Source organism: Colobus angolensis, unplaced genomic scaffold, assembly GCF_000951035.1.
Source record: "Colobus angolensis palliatus isolate OR3802 unplaced genomic scaffold, Cang.pa_1.0 Scaffold232, whole genome shotgun sequence".
Taxonomy (NCBI): domain Eukaryota; kingdom Metazoa; phylum Chordata; class Mammalia; order Primates; family Cercopithecidae; genus Colobus; species Colobus angolensis.
Window position 1 is genome coordinate 4,495,915 of NW_012115511.1, and position 15,973 is coordinate 4,511,887.

Here is a 15,973-nt window from a genome sequence, read left to right on the forward strand (position 1 = left end):
TATGAGGAAAAAGTACAAACTATCAGATGTCACAAAACCTATATTCAAGGACTTCCAAAAAAGCCAGAAGATCAAATTACTAGTTCAAAGTTGTTGGATTGCTAGTCATGTCATGAGGATCAGAAGGCTAAGATTTTTGTAGAAGCTTAGACCAGTGTGATAGCACTGGTTGGATCAAGGTATTTGCTGAAGGGACTAAGCTCATAGTAACTTCGCCTGGTAAGTAACTTTTTTTCTGTTGTTATCCCAGTAATGAAAAACGGATAGATACTTTTTAGAAAACAATGATCAACCTTATCTGAATCTGTCACATCCCTGGCCTCAGCATAGGAACAGCAATATTTCAGGTTAGCTGGATATGGAAACAAAATGATTTTGTACATGATATCTTCCCTTCCCTGTCTGTAAGTGGATTAACATTCTACTTTCAGAATACACACACACTAACACACACACACACACCTAACACACACACACACACACACGGTAGACTCTGGAGAGAAATTAAAATGTTTTGAGGACCATGTCTATAAACCATTGCTGCCAGTCCTTGGTCTAAGATAATTTTTTGTAGGTCTTTTAAGCGAGAGACATAAAAATGGAATTTTATTAATTACTTCTTCTCTGTATTTGGAGATACAACATAGTTCTTCCTTCTTCTGCTAGCCTGCCAAATCCATGTTATTGATTTTGATCTCATCCTGAGAAACAGTACAGAAAAAATTGCTTCTTATAGTGAATTACCATAGAACGTCGATACATCCCACTTATTAGTGCTCTAGTTTCTTTGAGGGAGGCTGAAGTCAGTCAAAATTTATGCTACTGGGACTCTTATTATATCACCTGGAAATGGCCCAGTTTAATAGAATTTGTAAGTTCAACCAACCATGACAGCTCCAAGGTCAATGAAAAGAGTCTTCCTGATTTTACATCTTCATTTCTTCATTCATCCTCTCAGCAAATAGTTACTGAAAACAGTTTTTGTTCTGAATGCTGGAGATAAAAGGGCAAAGAAGCACAGTCTCAACACTCAAAAGCTGCCAGTCTGGCAGATAAGTATTCTAGATTCTGGCTTAGTTGGGCCCTGCCCATGTTCTTTGACCTGTGGCTGCCGGAGAAGCAGAAGGTCTTGGGTTCATGAGCTCGTTTTCTTTCTTAATTTATGTAGCAGTTATTGCTTATAAGATCTATGTATTGTGTTTGGTGGGAGGATTTGATAAAATGACCCGAAATTGTCCCTTTAAGGAGAAAATTAACATTAGTAAAGGTTATTGAAAGCCAGACACCATGCTAAATAGTTTCAGTGCTTTATCCCCTTCCTCATCAGACCTATGCAGGAGGTCCTCTTAGTCCCATTTCTCAGATGAGGAAACTGAGGCCCAGAGAAGAGCAGTTACTTTCTTAAAGTCACATGATTAGTCACTGTGGCAACAACTGGGATCTAGCTAAGTCTATCTGTTTCCAAGTGCCTGGTCTGGACCCTTATGTGATATTTAGCATTATTAAGTCATAGTTTTATACTTTGAATATTTCTTCTTCTGTAGCTTGACCCTATGAATGGACTTTTTAGTTGACTATTTTTCTAGTACCAACTTCCAATTTGTATTACTATTTGCGTATTAATATAATTCTTCTACTTCTAATTATGGCACTGAAATGACCTCTCTCTCCTCCAAAAAGTCATATGGAATATGCATGCATTAAACATTCAAAATATAATTTTTAGGGTATTTCTATAGAATGAGTCGTTTTGACATCATTCCACTCAGTTGCCTTTCTGTATTGGCATCAAATTTGCTAGATATGTTGAAACTGATAAAGGAGCTATTGCAGCTATGCTGTATTGCAGTGCTAAGTTGCGTAACTCAGAGCTGCCTCAGATTCTCTGTGGAGTAGTACACGATTTAATTCAATGAAACTGTAAGGGTATTTTCAAGTCAAAAGGAGCAGTCCTTCAGCAATGAATCATCATCAATAATTCATATTTTGTAACAACTTATCTGATATTCTATCAATGAGAACTGGATTCTAAAAAGCAGTTACTCTATTTATTTTTATTTTTATTTTTTTGAGATGGAGTCTCGCTCTGTCACCCAGCTGGAGTGTAGTGGCACCATCTCTGCTCACTGCAGCCTCTGCTTCCCAGGTTCAAGAGATTCTTCTGCTTCCACCTCCTGAGTAGCTAGGATTACAGGCACCTGCCACCAAGCCCAACTAATTTTTTTTTTTTTTTTTGTATTTTTAGTAGAGACGGGGTTTCACCAAGTTAGCCAGGCTGGTTTTGAATCTCTGAGCGCAAGTGATCCACCTGCCTCAGCCTCCCAAAGTGCTAGGATTACAGGCGTGAGCAACCGTGCCCGACCAAAAAGAAGTTACATTAGAATCAATCTAGATACCCATCCCTCCATATATATGAATCACAAAATATCTATAAATCATATTGAATATCTATTTACTGAATGTCAAACATAAGAATCCTATTATTGTCTATCTTTGAAAATTAAGGAAATATTAACTCTAAATTATACTTAAGACAAATTGTATACATGAAAACTCTTTAGGGAATATTTAGAAGATTCAGGTAAAATCATGAGAAAAGTTAAAATCAGACTCTCTAACATATGTGATACAAGGAGAGAATGTACATAACCTAAAGTGCCCAGGGCAGCATGAGGTCAGTTCTTAAATTCCTGACTGCATTCAGAACTATTATGATTTTGTTTGACCTTTGTCTTGACTTAATGTCAGCCAATTTTTATGTCTTTATGTAAATATTGAAAAAAATGCTGGCACAATTTTAAGACAAACACAAAGGGAAATTCTTGTAAAGGCTTCTCAGGTGGTGGGCAACAGTTTGGCAAAAAAAAATCAAGCTATTTGGTCCCGGAACAAAGCTCATCATTACAGGTAAGTTTTCTTTAAATTTTGCAATGTAGAGAAGGGATGGGAGGCAGGCAGGAGCTGGCTCAGAATTCTAGGATTCCCTCCTGCTTTGGTCACTAATCATGGTGAAATCTCCAGAGAGGTCAGGTGACTTGGTTCATGCCATGAGAGTCAGAACTTTTCCTGCCCTAGCATGGGAGACATTATTAAGGAGCTTAGACCAACTGCAAATCTCTAAAGGGTGGAGGCCTTATGTTCCACTGGTATCTCTCTGTTGAAAGTTTCCTGAACAAGTTTAGTTTAGAGATTTTATTTCTTCAATTCTAAAAATAACCAATGGAAAAAAGTAAACAAAGTAAAAAAAAAAAAAAATTCAGCTACCCTCCTCATTTGGTCACTGAAAGATGAAATATTTGATAATTTGACCAAAGAATGATTACTGTCAAATGTCAAAATATTTCATGGTGTGACCATATTTAAAAGTGACATAAACTGCGTTTGTCATTTAAATTGGTCCAATGAGTTTGTTTATTATTTGTTAGCTTAAGCTTAAAGATGTAATTTTGCCTGCATGAGAGAAAACATCTCATAAAGATACTCTTGGTCTGTTAGATCCACTGAAATGAAAGTTTTCAGAGAATTTTCACAAAGTTGAGAAAGCATTGAAAAAAATGAAAGCAGTTTTATATTTTTATTTCTTTAGTGGTTGAGATCGTATGATAAAATTAACTTTTAAGTTAAAAAGTGACCTTCCGATTCTCTTTCATCCAGTTGACTTAATGTGAATGGTAGCAATCAAAGTCATAATTTGTAATTTTCTGAGAAGTGATCTTTCAGGAAAGTGTGCTGCAGGAAAGTGTATGGACTTTGTTTCTCGATGACTCCTGGGGCTGCCACTTTCTATGTAACTGCCCTTTAGGAAGTGTATTTTGATTCACCAAGTATTCAAATTATAAAAATGCTGATTCATTAGAGAAAAATTGGAAAACACAAAAATAAACAAAAAATTCTAATTTGATATTGACCCTCATCACATTATCTGTTAACTTTTATTTAAACATTTTTTCTATGCTTTTTGTTTGTTTGCTTTACAAAATTGGAATCATACTAGACACGCAATAATAGATCTGGCTTTTTCACTTCACACTACTTCATAAACATTCTTTTCAAATTTCCTTAATATTTTGCAAAACAGAGCAAAGTTGAAAGTTTGATTTCAAGTTGATCTGTACAATGAAAGTAATGGAGATTATTTATCTTGAGGGAATGTTTTATATATTAAATGAAATTAAATATGGAAATTACCCACCAGAATGTGTGGCACTTGGTAGGTGACAGAAATATTAATTCCTCTTCCAGAATTCAAGTTACTACCCATGAGAGATCTTTATACACTCAAGAGTATAGATAAATGTATCAACCCCCATCTATTCAACAGCTCATATCACTATTTGTAAAATGCTTTCTATGTCTAAAAAACTAATTGTACCTGCTTCTAAAAGTAACTAGAATGTTTTATGTATTATCTCTGTATGATCTGCCTGAATACAAGGTGATTTTTCATTTTCCAGAGAAAATTTATACAAGTTTAAGAAAATACGTATTTTCCCCTCCCCCAACTTGAATATGTAAATTTATAGGGATACAGATAAAATAGTCAAATGTCTACTTATAACGTTAATTTCTTAACTGAATCATACCTACAAAGTTAAAGATTATGTCAATACCAATATCAGTTGAGAAATATTGGCTTTGTTGCCCTTATATTTCATTAAATATTTTGTTTTGATGCTTCACATGCATCTAAAGCAATTACCTTAGAGCAACTTTCTAAGGCATCTCAGTTCTCAGTGTCCATTTTGGATTCCTCATATGATGGTGTCCCTGAATATTTTATTCTGAGAAACAATTATCCACTCATGAAATAAAAGGAAATTATTTTTTTCCGATTTTTTTTGTTATTCTACATTTGTATGAAGTAAGTAAAAACTACTGGGACCTTAGCCCCAAGTAATAATGACCAAATTCATGATACATTTCTTTGCTTTTTCTTTCCTTTTACCAGTGCTATCGCCCCAAACTAGCATTTACTGAGTTCATTTCATGTTGCTATCTCGTCCAGTTAGTCCTTCTGGATCAAAGCAGAGTATTTGAAGAAGATTTTTTAATATGAGAGGTTACACAAAGACTGTACCACCCATAAGGCACACCCTCCCCACCATGTTGTGAGAGAAAATTTTGGGAAAGAAAGCCTCATTTTATGTTCTGGCACTTTCTTTCTATCTATATAAATTTAGTATGTAGGTGTCCCTATCACAGAGCTAGGATTTGCAAACGTGTTCTCCATTCCTAGTGTCTTATTTGAACTTGACCATTAAATAAATACAGATGATCAAAGCTCCAAGGAAAGGAGAAGGAAAAAGGCCTGTAATTACCTGGAAAGGAGCACAGGTTAAAATTTTGTCCCCAAATGTAGGAGAAAAAGGTAGGGGAATACATACAATTCTGATAAGTGTATTACTGGGTAAGATTAACACAAGAGTATTTTTGAAAATAATCAATACAAATGTTTAATAAGAGTTTTGGAAATGTTGCCATTTTGTTTCTAAATTCAAGAGATGGTGAATAATCTGGAAGTACAGCTGTAAATACTGCTCCACCCCAAAACTTGGAGGGTGCAGATGTGAAATTGAGATGTTATATAAAGATAGATATTAACTAAGAGGACTGCTCATGGTATACACATTGAAGCTACATGGTCAACTTGATAGACAGTACATACACGTGGAAGTAGATTCTCATTAAAACAAGTGACCGTGTATTGTTAAAAAGTGAACAAAATGTGAACAAAATGGCTAGGCATGGTGGCTCATACCTATAATCCCCGCACTTTGGGAGGCTGAGGCAGGCAGATGACTTGAGTGTAGGAGTTTGACACCAGCCTGTTCAACATGGTGAAATTTGTCTTTACAAAATACAAGTATTAGCCAGACATAGTGGTGCATGCCTGTAGTCCCAGCTACTTCGGAGGCTGAGGTAGGAGGAACACTTGAGCCTGGGAAGTTGAGGCTGCAGTGAGACGTGATTGTGCTGCTGCATTCCAGCGTGGGTGACAGAAAAAGCCCAGTCTCAAAACAAAACAAAACAAAACAAAAAACCAAAAAAAAAAAACCAACAAAAAACGGACATTTCTTCATATAGGAAATAAGATAAATAGTAAGATTTTTAAAATGTGACATTTATTCATATGGGAAATAAGATAAATAATCAGATAAATATGGTGCATCGCAGAATCAGTGAAATGAAGAATGGGAGGACACAAAATTGTGGAACATGAGAATGTGTGTTATTTGGCCAAAGAACATAAGTTACAAAGGATGGGAAACGGAAGTGGGAAAAGAACCAAAGAGTGTCATCTGTAGAGAGATCATTGAAGTTATCTGATCTTTTTCCCCTTTCCCCTGCCATCCAGCTTGAAAACATGCTTCACTATGATGAAACAAAAGAGATAAAAAATAAAATAAATACGTTCATGAACACTGGAAGCCTTGGTAGGAGGCAGTTAAAAATCACACTCCCTCACAGCACATGCAGAATAAACAAAGGCCAGGTTTTCATCCAGCATCTCACACTTGAGAGCTGTGACTTTTGGCAAGTTATTTAACTTTTTGATCCTCTTTTCAACATCTGTAAAATAAGCACAGTAATAAGTACTGTGCAGCCTATCCTGAATGAAAGGCCCTGGTGGAAACTAGCTCAGTGGCAATGTCTCTTTTTATTGTTATGTACTAGGCCATTCCAAACCGTGCAATGTGTGTGTTTCTCTCATGATTCTTTTAAATTCATATTCCATTTCTCCCCATAGATAAACACCTTGATGCAGATGTTTCCCCCAAGCCCACTATTTTTCTTCCTTCCATTGCTGAAACAAACCTCCACAAGGCTGGAACATACCTTTGTCTTCTTGAGAAATTTTTCCCGGATGTTATTAAGATACATTGGCAAGAAAAGAAGAGCAACACGATTCTGGGATCCCAGGAGGGGAGCACCGTGAAGACTAACGACACATACATGAAATTTAGCTGGTTAACGGTGCCAGAAAAGTCACTGGATAAAGAGCACAGATGTATCGTCAGACATGAGAATAATAAAAATGGAGTTGATCAAGAAATTATCTTTCCTCCAATAAAGACAGGTATGTGTTTACACATATCTTCTCTCAGAACACGTCTTTGAAAGGGAATCCTGCATTTTTTCCTTTCAGTATTAATGAAAAACAAGCATAAATCTTTCTTAATTGGTGTTACATTTAATGGTAGCATAAATGCCCTGCTACTTTTCTATAGAATTAAAATGGTGTGGGTTTTGGAGAAAACAAAATTGAAAAGGTTACTAAAAGTTTCTCAGCCTCAGTTCCATTATCCAAAATAAGAAATTCACATGCTGGTTTTTAGGGTTGTTAGATGGATTAAAGGAAACAATATACATGGAAGCATCTAGCAACGAAGCAAGTGGTAAATTCTCAAAAAGAGTTCTCCCCTCTCTTGATGACTTTACTTAATCTGGAAATAAGAACAAATATACGCCTTTCAGGAATGTTCTATTGAAGCAGGCAGAGTCACTCACCTCAATCTTGCTACCCACAAAGTTTAACCTAAAAACGATGGGTTCATTGTTGACAAAATGATGTTTATCTAAAAACGGTTCCAATTTTCTATTTCCTTTGCCGAGACACAAAGGGGAGGCAAGTGTGCAAAGCCTGAGGGTAGTCTTACCACTGTGCTTACATGATCTGATTTTTCCAGTGATTAGGGCAAAATAAAATGTATAGTAAGTTCCAGGATAGTGAATATTATACAGGCAACAAGTTACAGTTTTATAATGTGTTTTCCTTTACACTAAATTCTAAAAGTAAAATGTCTTTTTTTTTTTTTTTTGAGACAGAGTTTCACTCCTGTTGCCCAGGCAGGAGTGCTGTGGCACCTTCTCGGCTCACCGCAACTTCCACCTCCCAGATTCAAGCGATTCTCTTACCTCAGCCTCCTGACTGGCTGGGATTACAGACGTCTGCCACCATACCTGGTTAATTTTCGTAGTTTTAGTAGAGATGGTGTTTCACCATGTTGGCCAGGCTGGTCTCGAACTCCTGACCTCAAGTGATCCATCTGCCTTGGCCTGCCACGTGCTGGGATTATAGGCGTCAGTCACTGTGCCCAGCCTAAAAGTAAAATGTCTTTCATGCACTTCTCAAGGCAACTACGTTAAGGAGGACACGTCTCTTAATGTCATTCTACAGTAGATTTCTAATGCTCTTTCTTGGAAGTTTGTTTTTCTGAGGAAAGCTAAAAATATAACATGGAAGTGATTATATTATATAATCAATGAAGTGCTTTTAAAGGAGATAAAACTAATTTGGTCCACATTTCCAACCAACCTTGATTGAGAGAGAGAGAGAGAGAACTCAGGATACTCTTACAGATTTTATTACTGGGAATAGTTACTTTATTCTTTTTATCTCAATCAATGCATGGAAATAAGTGATAGTCACTTTCATTTATCTTTTAATAAATAAAATTAACCTAAGGAAAAGAAAAAAAACATTGAAAACCCATTAAAGTCAGCCCTTAAAGATATTTGGGCATGCAGACATGATAACTAACATTTGCATTCATGAGATTTACCCAAAACCTATGCCTCAAGTCCATTTTTGAGAATACATGAAATAAAGATCTCAGTGAGTGCATAAAACTGCACACCAGAATCATATCTGTATAGATAAGAACACATCTACTAGAAAAATAATAAACCCAAACACCTATGCGACTCTGTTTTCTTCTGCTTTAAAATATGTTGTCTTTGTTTGCATGTTTGTGTCTTCCTTTTTTTTTAAACATCACAGATAAATTCAACTCTCACCTCAGGTTTTATTCAGAGAACTATCAATGTGACTTGGCCCGTCTCTTTCTCGTCCCAGAAAGAATTGCACTGAAATGCTGAGCTCCTGTAATAAAAACGAGCATTTGCTGAGAATAATTAACATACTCAAAGAGATTTTCTTAGAGTACACAGTGGTGACATTATATTGTCTCTATAAATTACTTTCTATCTATTTATGTGGATTATTTCTATAAGAACTTTTCACATGTCCAATTTCTTTTCTTCCCCTATGACTACTGTCTGAATACCGGCTCTGCTGTTCACTGATATGACTCTCGGCAAGTTGCCTGCACTTTTTAAACTTTATTTCCTCATTCAGAACATGGGACCATACGTAATAAAACTCACTTCAGTGTTATTGGGGAATTAAAAAAAAAAATGCATGGGAAGCATTTAACATAGTGCCTGAGACAATAATGAGCACCCGGTAGATATTAGCTTTTTTAACATTGTTGTTATTATGTCCAGAAACACTACACCTCCAGAAAATCATGGGTACTTGCTAGGGACATTGGAGACATGCATGGTTTGGAAAGGAATGACTGCTTTTTTCTGCTTAGGTGAGAAATTTTTCTAAGTCAGACTCCTTCAACATGTAAGATTCTGTTGTGGATTCTAGGACTGAAAGAATTCTTGGCCGGGTGTGGTGTCTTATCCCTGTAATCCCAGCACTTTGTGAGGACAAGGCAGGAAGATTGCTTGATCCCAGGAGTTCAGAACCAGCCTGGGCAACATGGCAAAACCCTGTCTCTACAAAACATTACAAACATTAGCTGGGCGTGCTGACATGTGCCTGTACTCCCAGCTACTCAAGAGGCTGAGATGGGAGGATCACCTGACCCTGGGCAGTTTGAGGCTTCAGTGAGCCATGATGACACCACACTATACTCCACTCCAGTCTGGGCAACAGTGAGACACTGCCTCAAAAAAAAAAAAAAAAAACCCAGATTAATCTTTTTGCTGATCTCATGTCAGCAGTGTGTGTTAAAGTCTGTAAAGTAGCCACTTGTTCTGTTCATTTTTCCACTGAACAAGTATTTATCAAAAACATACTTTGTGGCAGACACTGTGCTAGGAGCTATGAATACAGAAGGGAAACCAAATGATCTTGGATACTACACTCTAGTTGGGGTAAAAAAGAAAAAAATGTATTCTTCATGAACTTCAACATATTGATGTGCAAAAACATAATATATGAATTAGATCTACCTAATCACATAGAATTAGACCAATTATTTCTGGGATTGTGGGCTCATATTTTTAATAACTGTCCTCCTGCCTCTCTGTTGACAGGTTTTATCAATATTCATGTAATTACACACACACACACACACACAAACATACACACATACCTTGACAAATAATGGGCATGAATAATTGACTAGTACTTACTCTCATTCTTCTAGATGTCATCACAATGGATCCCAAAGACAATTGTTCAAAAGATGCAAATGGTAAGTTTCTGTGTTTTTTACTTCCTCTTGATCATTTTAACTTTTGAACTTCTCTGGCTTGAAAAATCAGGGAAAGGATTTTGTTAGGTTGGATGCTGCAGAAGGGACCTTGTGATATTTTAAATGAGTCCCTCATTTTCTAGGAGTTGTATTAACAAAGCAAACCACCGCTTTGGGCTATGAGATGACTGTAAATTAGAGGGTAAAGTGATATGCTTTTGGCTATTTCAAAAATCATTTTATTCATCCATGTGTGTTTTTTTCTTTTCTTTTCTTTTTTTTTTTTTTGAGACAGAGTCTTGCTCTGTCACCCAGGCTGTTGTACAGTCACGATCTCAGCTCACCACAATCACTGCCTCCCAGCTTCAAGTGATTCTCCTGCCTCAGCTTCTCAAGTTCCTGGGACTATAGGCGCATGCCACCATGCCCGGCTAATTTTTGTATTTTTAGTAGAGTCAGGGTTTCACCATGTTGGCCAGGCTGGCCTCAAATTCCTGACCTCATGATCTGCCCCCTCGCCCTCCCAAAGTGTTGGGATTACAGGTGTGGGTCACTGTGCCCGGCCTCATGTCTTTTGTTTTAATGACTGGGGAAATCATGATACCCTGTTGCTTCTTGAGTTGTTTTGCTTTAGTCTTTGGTCTTTGCTAGTAGCTAATAACACAAACTAGTGTTTATCAAGTGCTTTTTACATAGAAGGGCTTGGGCTGTGTTCTGCATTTTCTTGTTATCTCTTAATACCCCTATAAAATGGCACATTATTTTTTTCTCCCAATTTATAGTCCCTTTAAAGCAAATAGTTATAAAAATCCCTATACATGTCACACAGCTAGGTCTGGGATTTCAAATCAGGCCATCAAACAAAGAGTTTATGTACTTAGTAAGTTTTCTATTATTTTTCTGCAATAGAGTCAGATAGCAAGAAATTACAAAGCTGGGAACCCGAAACAAAAAGGACATAATGTGGGGATGGGTGAGTGCATGGGCTTTGCAGAGTGGACTTTCACTCCAGCTCTTTTAATGAATAGGTGTAAGTGACCTACATTTTCTGAGTAACATTTTTTTTAATTACCCAACCACGAATAATTATACCAGATTCACAGTTATTGAAGAGATAAGAGCATGAATGTGAGATGTCTAGCATAGGGTATCTCATTTAGCAGACGCAGAATGAGTACTTGTTTCTGGCCTTTTCTCTCTACATATGCACAAAGAATGTGACTAGAAGCATTGGCTCTAGCCCTGCTCAACTTTCTTCTATTTCCAGTACCAAGGGGCTCTGACTTAAGCTGCCACACCAGTCAAGGAGGGGCAGTAACACCTCACTTGACAAAGGGCGGGAGTTATGAACACATCACTTTTCCACACCGAGTACTGATATTTCTGGAGTTCTGACATCATGAAGACAAAACATGTAAAATGGAAATTTCTGCAGGCAGAAACTCAGCCTTGTAGCTTATTGAGTAGCCACTGGTGGTCCACCTCCACTGTCTTTACTTACTCCTTGACAGCATATATATCTTGCAAAACCTCAAATAATATGAAATACAATCACCCAATAATAGCATAGCCATAATCAGAGACATTTAGGAAAGACAGCTGAGTGTGCCGCAACCACCTAACACATCAGTGAATCTGGATTAACCACTTTCTTTGCTTTCCTACAATGCAACCTTACTTTTTAATAGCTTAGAATGTTCTATGTGAATTTAGCAGAGGTTGTTAATCAACTTGAAAGCTGAACTCTGACTTATCTCACTCTTGGTGGTGGTGGTGGCAGTAGATGTTTACTTTTAGGTTTTGGTGGTGGTAGAATATGACTTCAACGTAAATCCTCAGAAATAAGTATTTGTGAACCCCTTTCCCATTAATATGTCTTATTCTGTAAAAAGAACATGTGAAATTTCTCTTAGATGTACTACTGCTGCAGCTCACAAACACCTCTGCATATTACATGTACTTCCTCCTGCTCGTCAAGAGTGAGGTCTATTTTGCTATCATCGCCGTCTGTCTGCTTAGAAGAACGGCTGTCTGCTGCAATGGAGAGAGACCGTAACAGACGGTGGCACAAGGACGCCATCTTTTCCTCATCAGTTATTGTCCCTAGAAGCGTCTTCTGAGGATCTAGTTGGGCTTTCTTTCTGGGTTTGGGCTATTTCAGTTCTCATGTGTGTACTATTCTATCATTGTTGTAGAATGGTTTTCAAACCAGTGGGCACACGGAAAACCTCAGTCTCTGATGACAATGATGAATAGCCTTGCCAGTCTCCAGCACCACTCTCTCCATGTTCTCCACAGCTCCTCCAGCCAACCCAAATAGCCACTGCCATGTGTAGACAGTCCGCGGCTTCTAGCCTTGTCCCTCCCTTAGTGTTCTTTAATCAGATAACTGCCTGGAAGCCTTTCATTTGACACGCCCTGAAGCAGCCTTCTTTGCTAGTTGAATTATGTGGTGTGTTTTTCGTAATAGGCAAAATAAATTTAAAACAATGAAAAGTTGACTTTTGTGCATGTGTATTTTAATTGGATGATATCGAATTGAAAATCCAAGGTAAGAAACCTCATGGCAATTGGGCTATAGAATTCTGTATTGGTTGTAAGAATGGTCCAACATCCCATTTCTATTTCTTTCCCTGAGATAGTGTCTGTGACATCTTCTAAGAGGAATCATAACCAAATGCAGGAGCCCATGTGGCTTCTGTTTTAAATGTCACCAGAGTCACCAGATTAAGTGGGTTTAGAACATTCCAGTGGCAACAGGACACCATCTCCTGTGAAGCGTACCGTGCGAGCTCAGCTCTAGAGTGTTCCTCAGACACCGTGTTTCCTGATCCTCACAATACCCCCAGGAGAGCTGCCCTAACACCAGAGAGGCAGCGTGATGGAGAGGCTCAGCACATGGTCTCTGGTCCCAGGAATCCTGGGTATGGTGTTTAGTATCTGTGTGACCTCAGATGAGTTCCAAGAGCTCTATGTGCCACAATCTCCTCATGTAAAATGAAGTTATAATGCCCCATTTCCTGCAGTTATGTGGATTAGGTGAGTTAATAGCACCTGGCACACGCAAGCCCTCCACAGTATCGGCGTGCACTGTTGGTAGCTCTATTCTAGAGACAGTAATAAGCCAAAAAGTATCTGACACAGGCCTCAATCAACTTAGAAGTTTATTTTGCCTAGATGAAGGGCATGCCCAGAAGAAAATAACACAGAATCCCAGAAACAGTCTATGGTCTGTGCCTTTCTCCAAAGATGAATTTGAGGGCCTCAATATTTAAAAAAGGAAAGTTGGCTGGAGGGGAAAGAAGAAGTGTATAACAATTCACACATTGCAAGAGCAAGGGAGCAGGCAGGGGAACTGCCAAATTATGTATTCATGTTGCACTCATTAAATCAGCACTTTACATAAGATACAGTGGACATAGAGTAGCTACTTCTGGAGCTATTTGACCTTTCATCTGTAGCTCTCTGTTTAGGCACAAAAGGAAAGGCAGCTTCTCCCATGAGCCAGCTTTTGGCTTATTTTTTTTCTAAAACATAGCATAGTGAATTGGGGTCCTGAGTTTTCCTTTTCCTTTCACACAGCAGATTCCACTGAAAAATAAATAGGTGTGGTGTTGAAAAATAATATTCATAGAATAACCCTATTAATCCTATTGTGAGATAAATACATTTGAACATTTACATGGTTCTAAAACACTCAAATTTTTATTTAGATAAATATGGATGTACATATATAAGTATCCATGTACATATATATATATATATATATTCTGATTTACCCTTCTTGCACAGGGAGTGTACAACATATATTATTCTCTGCACATCTCTTTTCATTTATAAATCCTTAAGCTCTTTTTATATCTGTATACAGGGACACTTCACTACAGGTATTTTCTCTTTTTATTTTTTTCTGGATGCAGTCTCACTCAGTCTCCCAAACTGCAGTGCAGTGGTGCGATCTCGGCTCACTGCAACATCTGCCTCCCGGGTTCAAGAGATTCTCCTGAATCAGCCTCCCCATTAGCTGGGATTACAAGCTCCCATCAACATGCCCAACTAATATTTGTGTTTTTAGTAGAGACAGGGTTTCACCAGATTGGCCAGGCTGGTCTTGAACTTCTAACCTTAAGCGATCTGCCCACCTCAGCTTCCCAAAGGCCTGGATTTACAAGCGTGAGTCACCGTACCCAGCTAAATACAGGTATTTTTCACTGGTGAACATACTTTTAATCAATGTCTTGGTTTAGTTCCAATCTTTTGCTATTATAAAGAATGCTGAAATGAATAATAGTGTTTTATGTCATTTGAACATGTACACTGGTAATTCTGATAGGTACTGCCAACTTGCCCTCCATAGAAATAGCCCTAACCCCTTCTCCCACAATGTGTGTGGAAGCTGAGAGCGTACTGCTTAATGTTGGGGCTTTGCTAATTTGACAGGTGAAAATAGTATCACATTGTGTTTTTAATTTGCTTTTTTCTTCCTGTGAGTGAAGATAAATATCTTTTTATGTTTAAGGTCTATTTTATATTATTATGTGCCATATTTGTTCATGTCCTTTGACCATTTTTTCTACTGAGTAATAATACAAATAGGCATGACACTCATTTATATGTGTCTGTGTATTTCTGCAGACAAAGATAAAATGTTCCATGTATGGTAGGTGGGTGAAAAAATGACAAGTGATTGTGTGTTTTCTGTTTTCTCCAGTGACTCCTTTTAAAGTAAACATTTTTATACATTAGATTTAAAACGAATGTGTTACTGTCCTCTCACCCTTCTACATCCTTTCCACATTTAGAGTAAATACGATACTCCCTAGCCCTTCATTTTCCCCACCAAAGTGGCACACTGTCTCCAACCTTCTCTGCATGCTGTATTCACTCCTGATCTTGTACACTCGTGTGCTGAGTCAATGAACAAGAGGCTGATTGAAAAATTAGTTCATGGAAGTCCAGAAACCCTAACCTCGGGATCAGCATGGAATAAAATTTGAAACTGACTATGAGAAGAAAATGAAAACTACTTCCGTGATATTGGAGAGGGGAAAGTCTTCTTAAACAGCACTCCAAAACACCCAAAGTGTATGGCAAAAAAAAGAGTTTGACTCCGAAATTAAGAATTTACATTAAGATACTTGAGATAGTTAGTTGGCAGACAGATTTGCCTAAAATGTTTGTTCCACCCCAAATTCACAAAGGATAAATGTCTAAAAACCATAATGAACTTATTCAAGACAAGAAATGAATAATAATTACTATTATTATTATTTGTTTATATCATTTATATTTATTTATAATATGGCAATATATTATAATATAATAGTAACATTCATTGACTGTCACTTGCCACACATTGTGTGTATTATTTTATTTAATCTTTACAAATCTATGAGGTAGTTGATCTTTTTACTTATTAAGGTGGGGAAGCTAAGATAGAGTTACATGAGGAAGCTTGTTCATGGTCACACAGTCAATAAATGGCAGGGCCAGGCTGTGCCCCAGGCAGACGGGCTCTAACATAAGTTCTAACTCCAGCCTCCTTGTTGGTATGCTTAGAGGACGTGAAAGGTAATTCACACTTCAGTGAATACTAAGTATAAAAAAGGACCTCAGCTTCCTAATAATCAGATCTGTGCCTTCTTTTTTTTTTTTTTCTGAGACAGGTTCTCACTCTGTTGGCCAGGCTGCCTGAATTC

The 15,973-nt window shown here is 37.6% G+C and overlaps 1 protein-coding gene across 1 annotated transcript in view; it reads left to right on the plus strand.

Annotated features, from left to right (window-relative positions):
• The window catches only part of LOC105513603 (T-cell receptor gamma chain C region 1), a 117,797-nt gene that overhangs the window by 66,692 nt on the left and 35,132 nt on the right, over positions 1-15,973 (plus strand). The window contains exon 4 of the mRNA XM_011944515.1: positions 164-219. Within this exon, the coding sequence (XP_011799905.1) occupies positions 164-219 (56 nt within the window). The remainder of the gene's footprint in view (positions 1-163; positions 220-15,973) is intronic.